At 38.1% G+C, this 15,398-nt stretch overlaps 1 protein-coding gene across 2 annotated transcripts; it reads left to right on the forward strand.

Annotated features, from left to right (window-relative positions):
• The first annotated feature begins 396 nt into the window (after nt 1–396).
• Nucleotides 397–14,398, forward strand: FGFR1OP2 (FGFR1 oncogene partner 2). Of its 2 annotated transcripts, XM_064516341.1 has the most exons (7): nt 397–541; nt 3,303–3,382; nt 4,213–4,349; nt 5,523–5,640; nt 6,648–6,790; nt 10,536–10,649; nt 11,654–14,398. In XM_064516341.1, exons 3-7 carry the CDS (start codon nt 4,215–4,217, stop codon nt 11,789–11,791), a joined length of 648 nt encoding a protein of 215 aa, XP_064372411.1. In that variant the 5' UTR covers nt 397–541; nt 3,303–3,382; nt 4,213–4,214; the 3' UTR covers nt 11,792–14,398. The 2 variants fall into 2 exon arrangements, with proteins under 2 accessions (XP_064372411.1, XP_025969909.1); XM_026114124.2 differs by lacking the exon at nt 3,303–3,382 and having other exon boundaries at nt 408–541.
• The last annotated feature ends 1,000 nt before the right edge of the window (nt 14,399–15,398 follow it).

The following is a 15,398-nucleotide window of genomic DNA, read 5'->3' on the forward strand; positions in this document are numbered from 1 at the left end:
CCGGAGGCCCCGAGCCCCCCGCGCGGCCACTTACGCCGCTGCCCAACGGCTCCCCCAGCGCCGGCGGGGGGAGCGCCCCCTCCCTGCGGGCCGCCGCTCAGCCCGGCCGCCCCCGCCGCCCCCGCGGCTTCCCCGCCGCCGCGCCGGCCTCACGCGCCCGCCATGGCCCCCGCCCCGCCGCCCCGGCCGCCGCCACACTGCGGCGCCGCGCGACGCTGACAGCTCTCGCGAGACCCGCGGGGCGGCGGGCGGGACCTCGACGCCACCGCCCCGCGGGCGGCCAATGAGAAGCGGCGCGGCGCGGCCCGGCGAACGGCGCCGCGGGCGGCTCTCGCGAGAGGCGCCGCGTCCTCTCACGAGAGACGGCGGCGACGCTCGCCCGGTGCCGCTGACAGGTAGCCGGGGCGGCCGTCGCCCCGCCCCCTGGCGGGGATCGCACTTCGCCCCGGCTCTGCCCGCCGCCTCCCGCCGCCTCTGGAGAGCGCGGCGGCCCGTCGGGGTTTCCCCCGGCGCCGGGCGCTGCCGGAGCCGCCGGTCATGAGTGAGTGGCGCGCGGCGGGGAGGGGGCGGCTGGGCCGGCGGCGGTTGGGGCGGGCGCGCGGGGACCGTTGCCGCCGGGTGGGGGGAGGGGCGAGATAAACGGTCGGGGGGGGGGCGCAGGGCGCCTTCATGTCGCCGTTCCCCCCACGCCGTGCCGCGACAGCCCTGACTCAGCGCGCCTCGGCGTCCGTCCTGGCGGCACCGGGTTGGGAGGAGGCGGCCCTCGGCGGGGCCGCGCCGGTGCCTCGGCGAGCGGGCCGGGAGGCGACGCGCGGAGCTGCGGGTTCCGTGCGCGCTGCAGCCGCGGCGCCGTTCGCGGGCTGGGGCTGCGTCGCTGCGGCGGGCTGACGGCGTTTCTTTGTTATGTGCCGCCGGGAGCGGTGCGGCGGCCGCTCGGCTGGCGGGGCACTCCTCTTGCCTGAACTGTAGCCACGGCCGTCTGCGTCCTGCGTGAGGCTGTTACAAGCTGCAGGGCTGTTCCGCGTTGCCACGCTCTTAACAGGAGAGAGAAAAATCGAAAATTTAAGCCATGGGGAAAATGAGAGTTTTCAGTAATGATATAAAAGGCAGAAGAGACAGAAAAACAGAGGAAGGCTATAGCTGTATAAAATTTTTAATTTTGGTTCTTTAAGGCAGCCGAATTAGATAACGAAAGCAATTAGTAAATGGCAGGACGTGACAGGAAATGAATATGTAGGTTACAGTATTGCTATGCTGTTTGAGTTGTTCATCTTGGTACCTGTTGACCCTGCCATGTTGGTGAGATTGCAGGCTAACGAATGTACTTGCAACTAGACATCTTTTTGGGCAGGGTGCAGGACTCATAAACTTTAACTACTATACTCCTCATGCTTATAAACAAATCAATATACTATAGGGATTTGTATTAATCAAATGTAACTGATTCATTGATTTTTTTTTCCTGTATGTTCAGATTAATTTACAGATTCACATCTACTTTAGGATAAGAAAACATTTTATTCTTATAGGCAGACAGATGAGCAACTAGAGAGAATTTTAAATTCCAGGGATTAGGGCTAGTGTCTTCCCCAAAGGAATCCTGCTCAAGATTTGGAACCGGTATGAATTACTATGTTACAAATGATGATTCTCCTTTTTGAAGTACAAATCCTGTGTGAGAACAGGAAATGGCATCTGGCCTATTAAAGCTTCTGCACTGTGATGGTGCATAGTTACTGGTGAATTTGTGTGGCTACATTTCACACAAGGTGCACCTGCATCTTCCCTAACACCTTCTCTGAAAAAGAACCTCAGTGGCTTTGCGACAAAAGGGCTTCTTGTTATCTTGTATATGTTGGTCAAAGTGATAATGTGCATAGAAAGGTGAATGTGTACTGTATTTAAAAAATGCTATTGATGCATACAAATTACCAGAGGTTTAACCCCACTGTAGACTGAATGCAGAAATTATTCTAAGGTTCAGGGGGAGGCCTGAGGGGCTTTATTTAGACTATCTGGAGAATTCATGACAAGTTAAAGACTGTTCTTCAAATTCTTCTAAATTTTGGATCTGATTAAATTAATATCTGTAACAGTTTAGCCAGCTAGCATGGATGGGTCATGTTTTATCTGTGATACCTTGTTTTTGTAGTCCAGAAAGAACATGAGCCCAAATTTGGAATGAGAAATGAGTGAGAAAAGGAGATCCTTAAAAACAGTGCAATGAGAGTCCTTTCTATATAATATGAAAAAGAGCTCAATCTGCTAAACCATAATCAGTAAACTAACTACCTGTGATAACACACCTATCTACTGAAAAACTTGGTTGATGCCTCACACATACATACATAATATGGAAATCACAGTGAAAACTTTATTTTATAACAGGAAGGACTTAACTTTATGAATGTTTATAGGAAACCTGTATGTATCAAAATGCTGATGCTTTCAGTAATACATGAATCACAGAAAACAATTTTGAACTGCTGTGCTCCACTTATAAATGCAGCTCACTTACCAAAGCTGCTTTGTGAGTAAACAAAGCTCATACTTGCTGTGATGCTAGGGTCCCTAAAAGATACTTCTACGTAGAAAACAAACTAAATGCTTTTGTAGTACATGAGCTACTCAAAGCAGAGGGAAGCATCTAATCAAAACAATCAAATTAAAATGCTTTCATTGATAATTTGATCTTAAAAGTTTAGATCTTGAGGAATGTTCTGGGATGCACAAACAGTTGTGAGAGAGAACATGCCAAACTCTCTTGCCATCTGTCTTACGACGACTCCCCCCCACTAATGCACGAAGGCAGGCTGTTCTTGGCATGTCTCTTGATCTGTCAATGGAATGGTGAAATTTCCTTCATTTGAAATATCCTTATTTCTGCTACATACCTGAGGCAGTAGGAGAATGTCAGCTGGGGAAAATATGCAGATTTCATTAAGCTTGGCTTAAAGATGCTAGGCTGTGATTTGTAAAGGCGCCTAAGAAAGTTAGAAAACCAACTCAGATTGATTTCCCCCCCCCCCCCCCCCATAGTTCAATGGCTCACTGACCTCTTATGCTTGCAGAAATCTTTTAGCAAATGTCCTGGCTAAGAAATGGATTCAGGTCATTCTTTCAGTAGCTTAGAAACTATCTGGAAACAAATATCCAGCCTTACTTTTAATAAAACCTGTGATTCTGATAAGACTCTAGCATTGCTGTCTTACTGCTAAAGACCTGTTCTAAAGCCTATTAATAGATTTCCTTTTCAGTAGAAAAAAATGTGAGTTTTTTTCAGTCTTTAAATTCTCTTTAAGAATCTTGGCCTTGAAACTGAACCTATCAAGAAGGAGTCTGAGAACATCTAAATGTGAAGGCCAGCGTTTTGAAAATGCTAGTATGTACAGACATTTTTGCAATTTTAGCTATAGGTAATTTCTCCTAACATCTACTGCAATTAGAAGACTGGTATTTTAAATATGTGCAGTCTGTTCTTTTTCTTAGCTAAACTGCTGTCTTGCTGTTGAAAACTTTACATATTTTAAAAATTCATCGCATGCAGTGATGTTTGTGTTCAGTTTTAAACACAAACAGAACACAGGCTTTTGACTTTCTAAACCTTTCCAGAGTAATTTTTTTCTACTCTTATCAGTTTGAGTTTTTCCCTCTGTGCTGCTTTAGTTCTTCAGAATCTTCCAGCCCATTCTAGTCTCTTAGCATTCTCTTTTGTGCTAGATTTACACTTCTCAAATATCTTGTTGTCACCTTAAGAAGTGCATCTGATGGGTAGGAGGCAAATTAACTACTTTGTTATTCAATACTATATTTTTCTTTCTGCTACCTACAGAAAGACTCAGTACACTGCTCAGTTTTGTATGTCCAATAGTCCTCTGTTTGTACTTAATAATATGTTCATCTGTACTATCCTCACATCACAAAGTTTACTTTCATTTCCTTGCTCTAATGCATGGCCTCAACAGCAGTTAAATAGTAGGCAAGGCTTAGGTTTGGGAGTAGGTTTTACTACTCCCAAAAGACAAAATTCTAAAATGTATGGATGCTTCTGTTTGTATAGGGAAGAGGGAAAGGACGTGTTCAGCTGTTTCATAATAAAAGATAATTTTTTATATATATATTTACTTATGCACACACACACACCACTAGATAGTGATTCTATTATATAGCAAACAGGTGGTGTTATGAAAATAATACATTTCTAATCTTTAGAAATGAGTTGCACAATTGAGAAAGCCCTAGCAGATGCAAAAGCATTGGTGGAACGGCTAAGGGAACATGACAATGCTGCAGAAGCTCTTATTGAACAGACTACAGCTCTTAACAAGCGTGTGGAAGCAATGAAACAGGTTTGTTTTTCAATGTTTGTTTACTCTATTAAAACAACTTCAAAATGCAACATTTAAAATCAGCTTTGTGTATAACAACACAATTTAGAATCAGTCTGTTATTTGATAAATCCTTTTAAATTGTACTAGATATTCTCATTGCAGGTGTGACTATGATCTAAAAATAGGTTGTTTATATATTTAGTTTGATCCTGTGAACAAATTACTTATTTGTGACTAGCCTGAATATTGAAAACTAGCATTTATCTGAAGAACACTAGTAGAAATGGGGTTGATACGTTATTTTACTAACCTGTGCTACTACCTATTGTATTCTGCTCTTCTGTGAATTACTACTTGCTTTATTAGTTTAGATGTGCAGAATTAATCATACAGCGGTCCTGCCATGCTTTCTTCTGTTCAGAATATTTTATCTTTTCACTGTATTCTTTTATTTCAAAGTAGCCTCTTAGACCTATTTGTGAGCAGTATCATTATTTCCATTCTGATGTTAAACTATCCAAGGGATATTGTTAGGCTGAGTTTGACTTTCGCTAGAGAACTTCTAAAAAAAACACAAAGGTCTCTACTGTCTTTCCATTTGGAAATTCATCTTGTCATTTTAATACAACCTGGGATATGTTAATATGCCTGTAAAATAATCCTGCGTATGCGTCACGCCTGTTAAATTAGTCATGCACAGGCCTCGTGACTTTAAATAAAGGGTGTCAAATTTCCCACTTGTGGAGAGGCAGGATTCGTTCACGTATAGTGGCACATCAATGTGTCTATGCGACTTGGACCCATACAGCCTGTGGCTTAAGGTATTGGGAAGCTATAGTAAGTATGTAGAATTTAATGCCTCATGGTTTCTCTTTACTGTGTATATATCAGTTTTAACGACTTGATGGTAAATTTAGTCTACACTAATTCATTGAAGATTAAATCATGCACGCTTTGTTAATCTGAGGTATTAAACTTGTTTTAAAAGAAAGGCTATACTTTAGTATCTGTAAAGGATGGTAAGTTAGCAAAACCTTCAGACATAAGAATATAATTTGTTTTTAAAAAGGAATTATTTAAAAATAAGCATCATCTTGCTGGTTACAAACTTTGACATTAGAATTGGTTGTTGCTTGCTTGCCTTCATCAACTGATTTTTGTTGTGTTGCTGTTGTTGTTTTAAATGACTAGTACCAAGAAGAAATTCAAGAGCTTAATGAAGTAGCAAGGCATCGTCCTCGGTCTACATTAGTTATGGGTATCCAGCAGGAAAACAGACAGATTAGGGAACTGCAACAGGAGAATAAAGGTAAGGCTTGAATATTCTATCCTTTTCAAGCTCCCAACCTGCACCATTTGAATCAGTGAGAGTTGTATTATTGATTATAGAGTTGTTCTGTAAGAGATTTTTTTTCCTTCTAATCTTAGTTTGCCAGTTTAACCGGTCTTGATGTAATTTAATTGTAATAGAGTCCTAATGACAACCACCAGAACAATGATTAATGGGAAAAAAAATCAGAGTTGTGGAAGATGAGTTTTTTGGTCCCTATCCTAAAGTTCAGTAAAAGTCATGAGATAAATATAATTTACTTCTACAAGATAGGTATCTATTTGGAAACATGTTTTCTTATTGCCAAAAAGTAATCAATTTAGGAACAGTCTAGTTGCAGTATAAGACCCTCCTCCTAGAATTCCTTGGGCATTCTAACAGTCATATTCAGCAAAGGAGTCAATAATCTTGATTCATGTGAATCTTGTCTCATCTCAAGAATTTTGTCCTTTTGTGAGGCATGAAAAAATCCAAAGAGCAACCTTAAAGAGCTGTTTTTTATTTTCTTTTTTTCTTTGTCTTTTGAGTTTGCTACATGGAAAGTTCTGCTTTGCAAAATTTTAACTGATGAAGACTCAGAGTATTTTGGTCCTTTAGATCTAAGCAAGACTTGGTATATTTTTGAACACAGGCATTTTTTCCACTTTTATTTCACAAAGTTGCAGATTAAAACAGATCTGTAAACTTCTTTCCAGCTTACATACAGTATTGCTTAAAGTGTCTAGAGTAAAGCTTCTCACCTATAATCAAGACAGCTTACTTCAGCTAAAAGGACTGAAGTCATATTAACAGAAGAGCCTGTTTCTGATCAAACAAGAATTTTCCCAGTGCAGTCATCTCTGAAGACATTTACAGAGACTATGTAGATTTTATGGTGCAGGGAGTTGGGGCACTCAATTAACGGCTTATTTCAGTTTTCGCAGGCTGAAGAATTTTTGCGTTTTGTTCCACTTAAACCTTAACTGAATTTAAAATTATGTTGGTAGAACTACGCACATCTCTTGAAGAACATCAGTCTGCTTTGGAACTCATAATGAGCAAGTACAGAGAACAGATGTTTAGGTTGCTTATGGCGAGCAAGAAGGATGATCCAAGTATAATAATGAAGCTAAAAGAGCAACATTCCAAGGTAATAACTTATTTTGGTTTTTTGTTTTGTTTTTTTTAGTTAAGACTTAAATTGGTTTTTTAATGAATCAATACAATGCTTACTTTGTCTCAGTTTTTCTATCATTGTACTAACAAGTTCTAACTTTTACAATGTAGTCTGTGAAGCACGAACAGGAAACTTAATCAGTCTAGTAGGTTAATCTTACTAGCTGCTGATCTATTTAAACATCTACCAGAGTATTTCATTACTATATCGTCTTAATTTACATTTCTTTTGTTTAGGTCTTTAAAGCAACTCTGCTGTGTTATACTTCCAGATACTATAGATTTTAGTAATACTCAGACATTTGGACTGTCTTTAACTTATGCCTTTGATACCAATAAAGAACTACTGAACTTGTGCTTATGGGGGAGAGTGGGAGTGCAAGCTTTTTAAATTCAATATTCAGTGTTTTTAAAAAGTTAGATATTTAGGGAAAAAACACATCTTAACCCTTTTGAATACTGAATAACTGGGTATACGTGCAGCCTCCTTTCCTGCTTCCACCCATGGTTCTTGTTTCAGTACTGATCAAAATCGTTAAATAGCATCCAGGTCAGCTTGAAGTGCTTGAATGGAGGGAAAGTTGCTGGGATTAGGTGAGCTTCTTATGGCTTTTGAAAACTAGAAAAGAAAGGTGCTGTTAAGTAATGTTTTCCTAAACTATCGTGAGTGAGGTATGTGTAAGTATTCAACAGCTTCAGATAAAATTAGCCTATATTTTTATAGCATTAATAAATAGTTTAGAATTTTTGTATGTATTGTCATAAAAATAATTTTGATGTTTACAGGTCATTAACAGATTTAAGTTTGAGCTTTCTAACCAGGTAATATTATTACATGATTTGTAGTTATCAGAAAGCAGTGTAACTGTGTAGACAAACTATAGTTCTAATTGTTTAATCATATTTAACCTCAGCAAAAATCAGGTCTGCAAAGCCAAGCTAGGATCTGGATACCAGGTAAACAAAGCTTTAAGATTTTCATGCTATGAAAACCTTATCTGCTTACAAATTCATATGCATGTTATTAGTGCTATTGAAGTAAATGCAACTACTCAGATTAACATGAAAGAATTTATGGGATTAGAACTGTATTTTTAACACTCGCTCCTAAAAATTTATAAGCACATCCCCCTTTCTAAAGAAGTTACCTTAGCACATTGAATGACGCATCTTGCGGCTTCAGGAGTAGCTTTGGTACCAAGACAAGAGAGTAAAATGGTATTTAATCCTGCAATGGACTTAGAAATTTGAATTAGAAACATTTTTGTGGATAAAAACTTGGGATGAAAGGTACACTGAACAGTATTATTTAAGTCAAAAGATTTAGGCTTCAACATTTTGGTTAAACCTGATTCCACAAGAATGCCTGATGAAGAGGACTTAAATTCTTATCCTGACACTCAATTTCTAGAATTTCATTATTTATACTTCTGATCAGTCTTCACATTCAGTAAAATTAGGCAGTCTTGAAGAACTCTTTAAACATCTCGGGTTAACTAAAAGAATCCATGATGCCTAAAAAATTAATCTCATTTACCAAAAATGACTGTTCTCTCAAGTGGCAGCTATCAACTTTGGTGCCTATTTAGAAAAGATTTAACACATTGATTTCTGCAAATCAACAGTCACCTCCTTTAAGCAGAACAACAATTTTTTAGTAGTGTTGTGTGTATCAGAAAAGTGTTCGGGTTGCTAGTAATGACCTTGATTTAAGTGCACTGTTTGAGTTTGCTCAACTGAAATAAGGCCTACAGACATGGATTTTTTTTTTCTCTTCAGAAAACAAGCAATATATGGCAAATAAAAAGGAGAGATATATAAAAAGTGTTTGCAGACATTGAGGCTGTATTCATAAAGAAACACCTCCACTTCAGTGTCTCATGTCACAGCATCTAACTTTTATACATCTGGCTTCCCAAGTAGAAGCTACAGTTTTGTATTAGCACCCCATTAATGACCTTGGAACAGCCTCTGGATCATATTGATCAAGAGGCCACAAAGGCTACCAAATAGAAAGTAGTGAAGACAGCAGTATATCTAGAAACCATAACTCTTTCACAGCTTAGATACTTCCTTGCAGCTTGTTCTCTTACCACTGTTCATTGCTTATTTAATTGCCAAATATATCCCTTTAAAAATGGTGCTGAAAACTATGTTTCCTTGAAAAAAAATGTTGTACGTAATCACCTTCACTGGAAACTTTGAGAAGAAAATAATAAAATTTACACAGGTTACTTTTTGCCGTGCTCTGAGTGGAGAGTAAGATACTTCATGAGTAAATAACTAAATCATAGCATCAGCAGTTAAAATGGCAGAGAGGAAAAGTAGAAAGGGAAGACATTGATGCGTGGTTTAGTCAGCTGGCGCTTATGATTAAGTGAAGTAGTTTTTTATGATAGTTTAATAGTTTTTTGTAGTTCAAAGGTAAGCTGATCATCTGCTAGTTGTATGGATGTCCAGTTGGACTCATAACTTAAAGGTGGGATTTAACTTTAATCTAAACTGTTCTTCAGTAGAAACAGCAGATTTCTGTCCTACTCTTCTACTTTTCCTGATGTTAGTTAGTAACTGTTGTGAATTTTGTCCAAAGGTCAGATCAGACGTGGATAGGCTGGCATGATAGCAGAGTTGGAATAAAAAACAAATTAAGGGAAGGATGATGAAAAATTAAAAGCTTCTGGAAATACCATTAAAATGGCTTAACTGAACAGCAGTGAACCCCGGGGTATATGCTCTTTATCTAGATCTGCAGGGGAGGGAAGTAGTGATCCTTTAAGCATTGCCTGGTGGTAGGTTTGCCAGTGAGAAAAGAAGTTATCACCTGAGCCCACAATGTCCAGGTAAAAGATGGGTTCACTTCAGCCAGGGAAGATCATGTAAAACCTATCTTCCTTCCTAAGGCTATTATGCCTATGCTAATAGTTCCTATCATCCTTCTCCTGGCAGTGGAACAGGACAAGAGCAAACCAAACTACTATGCTTTCTTCTTCCTTCCTGAATCTATCAGTGAGATGTGGTAATTACTTATTTATAATAGGAAAGTACCCTTTCAGCATTAATTAATGGGCAGTCAGGAGATGAGTCGTTCTTACAATTCAGCAAGGACAAGGACCTCTGGAGTCCAAATCCCATATAAGCTAGAATTGGAAGTGAATTTAAGTGGAAGGACATATCCAAAAAGGTGGGGGCATAGCTGAGTTTCCTAATATATGGCATAGTAGGGATGATCGCTTTACCTGGTCTTTTAGCCTACTTTTGAGAGAGAAATGCCCACCTGTGGGCTGGCACTGGCTGTACCAGCCTTGAGATCAGCCCTCAGATGGCAAGAACGATGCCTCATACACCGCTGTTCTTAGATGAATTTAATCTTTCTGCATATCCAAAATGATAGACATCAACTCCTGCAGTACAGGAAGTTCTTGCCAGAGCAAGCACATGGTTACCTTTGTAGAGATTATCATTGATGTTTTAAAAAAACAATTCTTCTTTAAAAGGAAATGCTATGTGACAAAACAGATTTTGTTTAGATAAAAAGAACCGCAGTGGCTGCTCATGCTGTAAAGTTACAGAGAGCTTGTTTTATTTCACAAGTTTAGATCTGTCTTCCTATTTTTATTAAGTGGTGCAGCAGTTAAAATGCACATTTAATGCTTCATTTACTTTTAATAATGCAGAAAATATATTACTAAAGCTGTCATTATTTTATTTTTATGGCTTAGGAACTGCAAGTGCATGTGGACCAAATTACAGAAATGGCAGCAGTAATGAGAAAAGCCATTGAAATTGATGAAAAGCACGGCTGTAAAGAGCAGGAACGTATCATTCAGCTTGAAGTAAGTATGAAATCAAAACAGCCGTGACAAGTAGTGATTCACCTTCCCACTTCCCCCTCTGAATATTAAATGCTTAGAAGTCACTACTGTCATATATTAATGAAAAACATTATGGTAACATACAATTTAGGGTGCAGCCCTCAAAGCAGGGAAGCCTTTTGTCTATTGTTTGTTTGGGGGAGCAGATTACCACTAAATGCATATGTTCACAAAAACTTTAAAGCATACTCTAGATCTTTCAATCAAAGATTTTGTTCATCTCTTAGCAAGGCAGTAAATGTTATCAAAATTAGTTATATGGAGCTACTATGTCTTTCTGGAGTTACTGTATCATTCACTCACACTATTTTGTTACACTTCCCTTGTTGGGGGGGACTAGTAAGCTTTATTTTCCCACTGTAGCCTACTCTGTCAAAGTTGTGCATAGGTTATATACGTCTTCCCAAGAAATTATTTATTATATAGATTAAGTTTTTTTCTTTTTTTGAAGTCTGAGTGTAGCAGAAAGCTAGGAAATCATACAAATTCATCCTAATGACTAAGAAACTAGGATGCAAATAAATATATCCACATCTTTGGCTTTTAAAATCACTTTTATAATATTGTGATTTTTTTTTTTAGGTGATTTGACTCAGTTATTTAACACTGCAGGCTCAATGCCATTGCTTTTTGATCAAATACTAGCAAAGCAGTTCATTATGGGACAATGGGTATGGAAAGCAGATTTTTTTTAATGCAATATTTGAAGTAAATTAACCTTTTCTTATCCATCTTTTTATAATGAGCTTTTTTTGCTGTTGTTGCTTAACGCCCATTCAATAGAGCAAGAGATTCAGAAATCTATGTACTTAATTTTAAAAGATAACATAATGCTACCTGACTGCAAATCCTAATTTTATTCCTCATACATAGGTATGGAGTGGAGGGAAGGAGAGATTATTAATGTAGTTATCTTGACTTCTTTTTGTAGCTCTTTTAAATGCCCTTTCTTTCTCTGGTTATAGCAAGAAAACAAAGGCTTGAGAGAAATCCTTCAGATAACTAGAGAATCATTCCTGAACCTCAAGAAAGAAGATGCATCAGAGAGTACGTCTCTGTCAGGATTAGTAACAAGCAGTGATTTGAGCCTGAGGAAAAGCTAAAGGCTACAAAAGTCAGAAAGCTTCAATTGCACACTTTACAAACGGAGTATCAGGGGTCACTTGTCAAGCACTTGTTACTGAATAGGGCACCAGCAAGCTAATGTGTCTTAAACTTCAGTTTAGTGGATTTTATGCCATGTGAAATAAAATCAGTATTCTACAAAAAGCTTAGTGATAGATTAATTGCCATAGATCTAACTTCAGTAGGAAATGGATTAATGCACTTACTGAATTGGGAATTATTTTTTTTATGAAGCCATTTAACAGATAAATGCCAAGATTTCACATAATTTATATAAATTACTGCTCATACAAAATTTCATTTCAGCCGTGATAAAATGAAGGCAAGATTTAAAGCCAGATATGTCTGGCTCAAGTAGTAATAATGAGCATGTTTTGTGCACTATCCACATTACATTTTTTCTTTTAATAAGTTTTTTTTTGAATTGGCATTTTTTTTAACAAACTTGTATAATGGAAAGGGTGTGTATTGCAACATAAAACCTAAGGATTTCTGCTTAGCTAGCTACAAGGTATCCTATTCAAATGCAAGGGCAATCATAAGAAAGATAAGCAATGCTTTTGCCATTATTCAATATATATTTTTAAAACTTTGAATGGGATTCTTTAAAATAAATATACCTAACTGCATTTTTGAAACATCAGAAGAGCTGGTCCCATTCTGTTCTTGCTTTCTGGAACACAGGTGGCATAGTGTAATTCTGCCCTAACTATTCCCTTCCAGAGAAAACCAAGCTCAGTTCTCTATATGTAAAGAATCACATTAGTCCCATCAATTTTATCTCTGATTGTCTGCCCAAATTCCCTAACTTGGAAACAGCAATTTGAAAACGCCCAAACTGTTGCAGCAGAAAGGTATTTGAGGGAAGGAAGCAGAAGCTCTATGGTGAAGTTGGCAGCCTGGGTGCCTGCCACCAATGCTATTAATTTCTCTTTCATAAGTACTAAATAGTCTTCAAGAAGATTTTTAGGTAAGTTTCAGGTGCATGTTATGTTTTCACTAGGAGAAGTTTCAATATGCTATATTGACAATAGACTGCTCGTTTTTAATCCTGAAGTACCTGCACAAGTGAAAAGGAGTTGACACCATTGATCAAGTTGTAGCTTCTATCATATGCAGATACTAAAAAGTACTACACAAGGTTTGCAGTAAAGAGGTGCTGAAATGGTTCCTATTTGGCTTTTTTTTTGTCAGACTATTTCTGTTCCTTGTTCAACGCAGCAAGAACATTCCTAACTAATATTGATGTATAGCATCTTTTTTTGTCTAGCATGTTAATGTATTTTCAATTGGAACATATTTACAAAGAAACGTAATGAAGGCTTTCTTACCACAGAAAATTGTTGATGCATGAATGACATCCACATTTTGGCTGCTTAACTCACCTAGCAAAATGAGTTGGACTCTCTGAAATTAATTTTCATGTAATCAGATTTAATTTTCAGTTGCAACAATGCAAAGACAAATTAAGCAAACAACATTAAAGTGCATCAGTTTTAAATATAACTTCCTTTGACTCAGTATAACTTCCTTAGGCTTAAGATGAATACACTGCAAGGTCTAATTTTCAGCTCCCAGTGAACTAGTTCACAGGAAGCTTAATATTTTTGTTCTGGTGCTGTTAATTGGGCCCCCCTTTCCTATAGTGCTTTTAAGAGAAAAAAGTGGAGTGTTTAGTAGAGGCAGTAAATGCCAGTTTTTGATCAACTGATGTGTGTATTGGGAAATGCAGTAGTAATAAGACCTCAGAAAGGACAGCTATAAATCAAGCTCTACAAATATCTCCAACAATTTCTACAATTAGAGAGACTGCTACTTCTTCCAAAAAATCTTGGCTTGTTTCTAGGTTTAAGAATATATTGAGGACATTCATGCTCATGAAAAAAGTTTTCACCCTTTTCCTTTAACCCTTTCCAAACTTCCTAAAACCTTTTAGGGAAATGTGGGGTGAACATTCTAGCTCAAGCACAAAATCTACTTGTCTGCTGTGACTGCCTGTAAAACTTTCCCAATGCTTACATACTTTAAATTTTGCATTTCTACTGTAGCTTGCAAGCTGGTGACTTACCAGAAGTGACATTTTTAGAGGCGTGTGTTTTGTTGTTGCAAACTTAAGAGAAATTTTGTTTTCAATTTAAGGGTTTTTTTTGTTTAAGTGTCTTTTCAGCCATTGACTGTCAAAGATGTATCCATTTTATGCTGAATGCAGTTTCATGACTGACTTTCTGGTTTATCTTTCAAATGCAGTCTCCAGAATCGTATAGCAGAGAGGGGTTGTTAGTCTGTGGCAGTTCTTTAAGGTTGCTCTATTATGAAATAATGCTTGATTAGTGTTTATTTTTGTAAATTAAAGAATGTGACTTAATTTATCTACTCTTAGTCTTCACACGTTTGATACGTCTCCCCTTTTGTTTCCCTGACCCTGATCACTTTAGGATTTTAAAGAACCTTCACATGTGTGGAGTGACTATTTTTCATTGCATACCTGTTATTTTTGTAATGCTGATGGCTTGAAAAGAATTTATGGCTACAATTGTGTACTGTACAGTAAACTTATTTTATCAATAAAGTTGACTGAAAATTTGGATGTCTTCATGATTTAAGTACTGATTGGAAATGAGCCTTGTTATTAACATATAGGGAAATACAGACACCATCTTGTCTCTGCCTTTCACTTGGCTTCTCTTTATACTTTAAGGCAGACAGGCTAATTTCTAATGTTTTTCTACATGTTGGTATATATGAAAAGGAAAAAAAATCTTCTGTTAAGTTTTCACTTTCTCTTAGAAAACTAACAAATTAGTCACATCTATACAAGTACTTACTCATATTTAAAATGAACCACTGGACTGATTTGCTAATACAGTGGAGCAATAAAAATAAACAAAAATAGTCCACTGGGTTTTGAGTTTTAGAATCAAAACATGTTTTCATCCAGACAGGATATGACAGGATTTTTTTTTTCTTTAAGATTAAAAAAAGTCACTTTGACTTGGTTCAAGCTCTGAGTTCCTCTCAGTGATGTGTAAATGAGAATGTCAGTGGCTTAGATTTATAAACTGACCAGGTCATGTGTTTTCTTCGCCATGGCTTCTTGGAAGAGAAACCTGCTTTCAAAATCACAAATTGCTCATTTAAAGATAAGTAATAAAGGTCAAGCAAAGTCATCAGTAAGCATGCTGCAGCTATCCAGCTGAGGTAAAACAGAAGGCCAGCTTGAAACTAAATTAAATTGGGCTGTTTTGTACAACTGAAGCTTTGAATAGCTTTGGCCTTTTTAACATACACATTGGATTATAAGATTACATTAAAATGCAGAGCTAATGTCATTGATTTCATGCAGTGCTATGTTTACTAGTATCACTTTGTAGCTATCCATAGTAAGACTTACATTGGCTTACGAAGCTTTCAGTTTTAGTTGAAAAATGTGACATTTTAAAAGAACTTAAAGCAATTTTGCAGATTTTTTTTAAAAAAGTTATCGCATGTGGCTGCAAAACATGCATTTGTTCTTTCTGCAGATATTGATGTCTGAGTATCTGGGGTATCTTATGATAAAAGATTGTTAAGCCAGTTACCAGGATA

The sequence above is a fragment of the Dromaius novaehollandiae genome, chromosome 1 (genome assembly GCF_036370855.1).
Source record: "Dromaius novaehollandiae isolate bDroNov1 chromosome 1, bDroNov1.hap1, whole genome shotgun sequence".
NCBI classification, from domain to species: domain Eukaryota; kingdom Metazoa; phylum Chordata; class Aves; order Casuariiformes; family Dromaiidae; genus Dromaius; species Dromaius novaehollandiae.

Bases quoted from the DNA above. Each gene is read 5' to 3' on its own strand.
- FGFR1OP2 (XM_026114124.2), top strand. The intron at 5,641-6,647 runs GTAAGGCTTGAA...TTATGTTGGTAG, and splicing joins ACTGCAACAGGAGAATAAAG to AACTACGCACATCTCTTGAA. The intron at 10,650-11,653 runs GTAAGTATGAAA...CTCTGGTTATAG, and splicing joins AACGTATCATTCAGCTTGAA to CAAGAAAACAAAGGCTTGAG.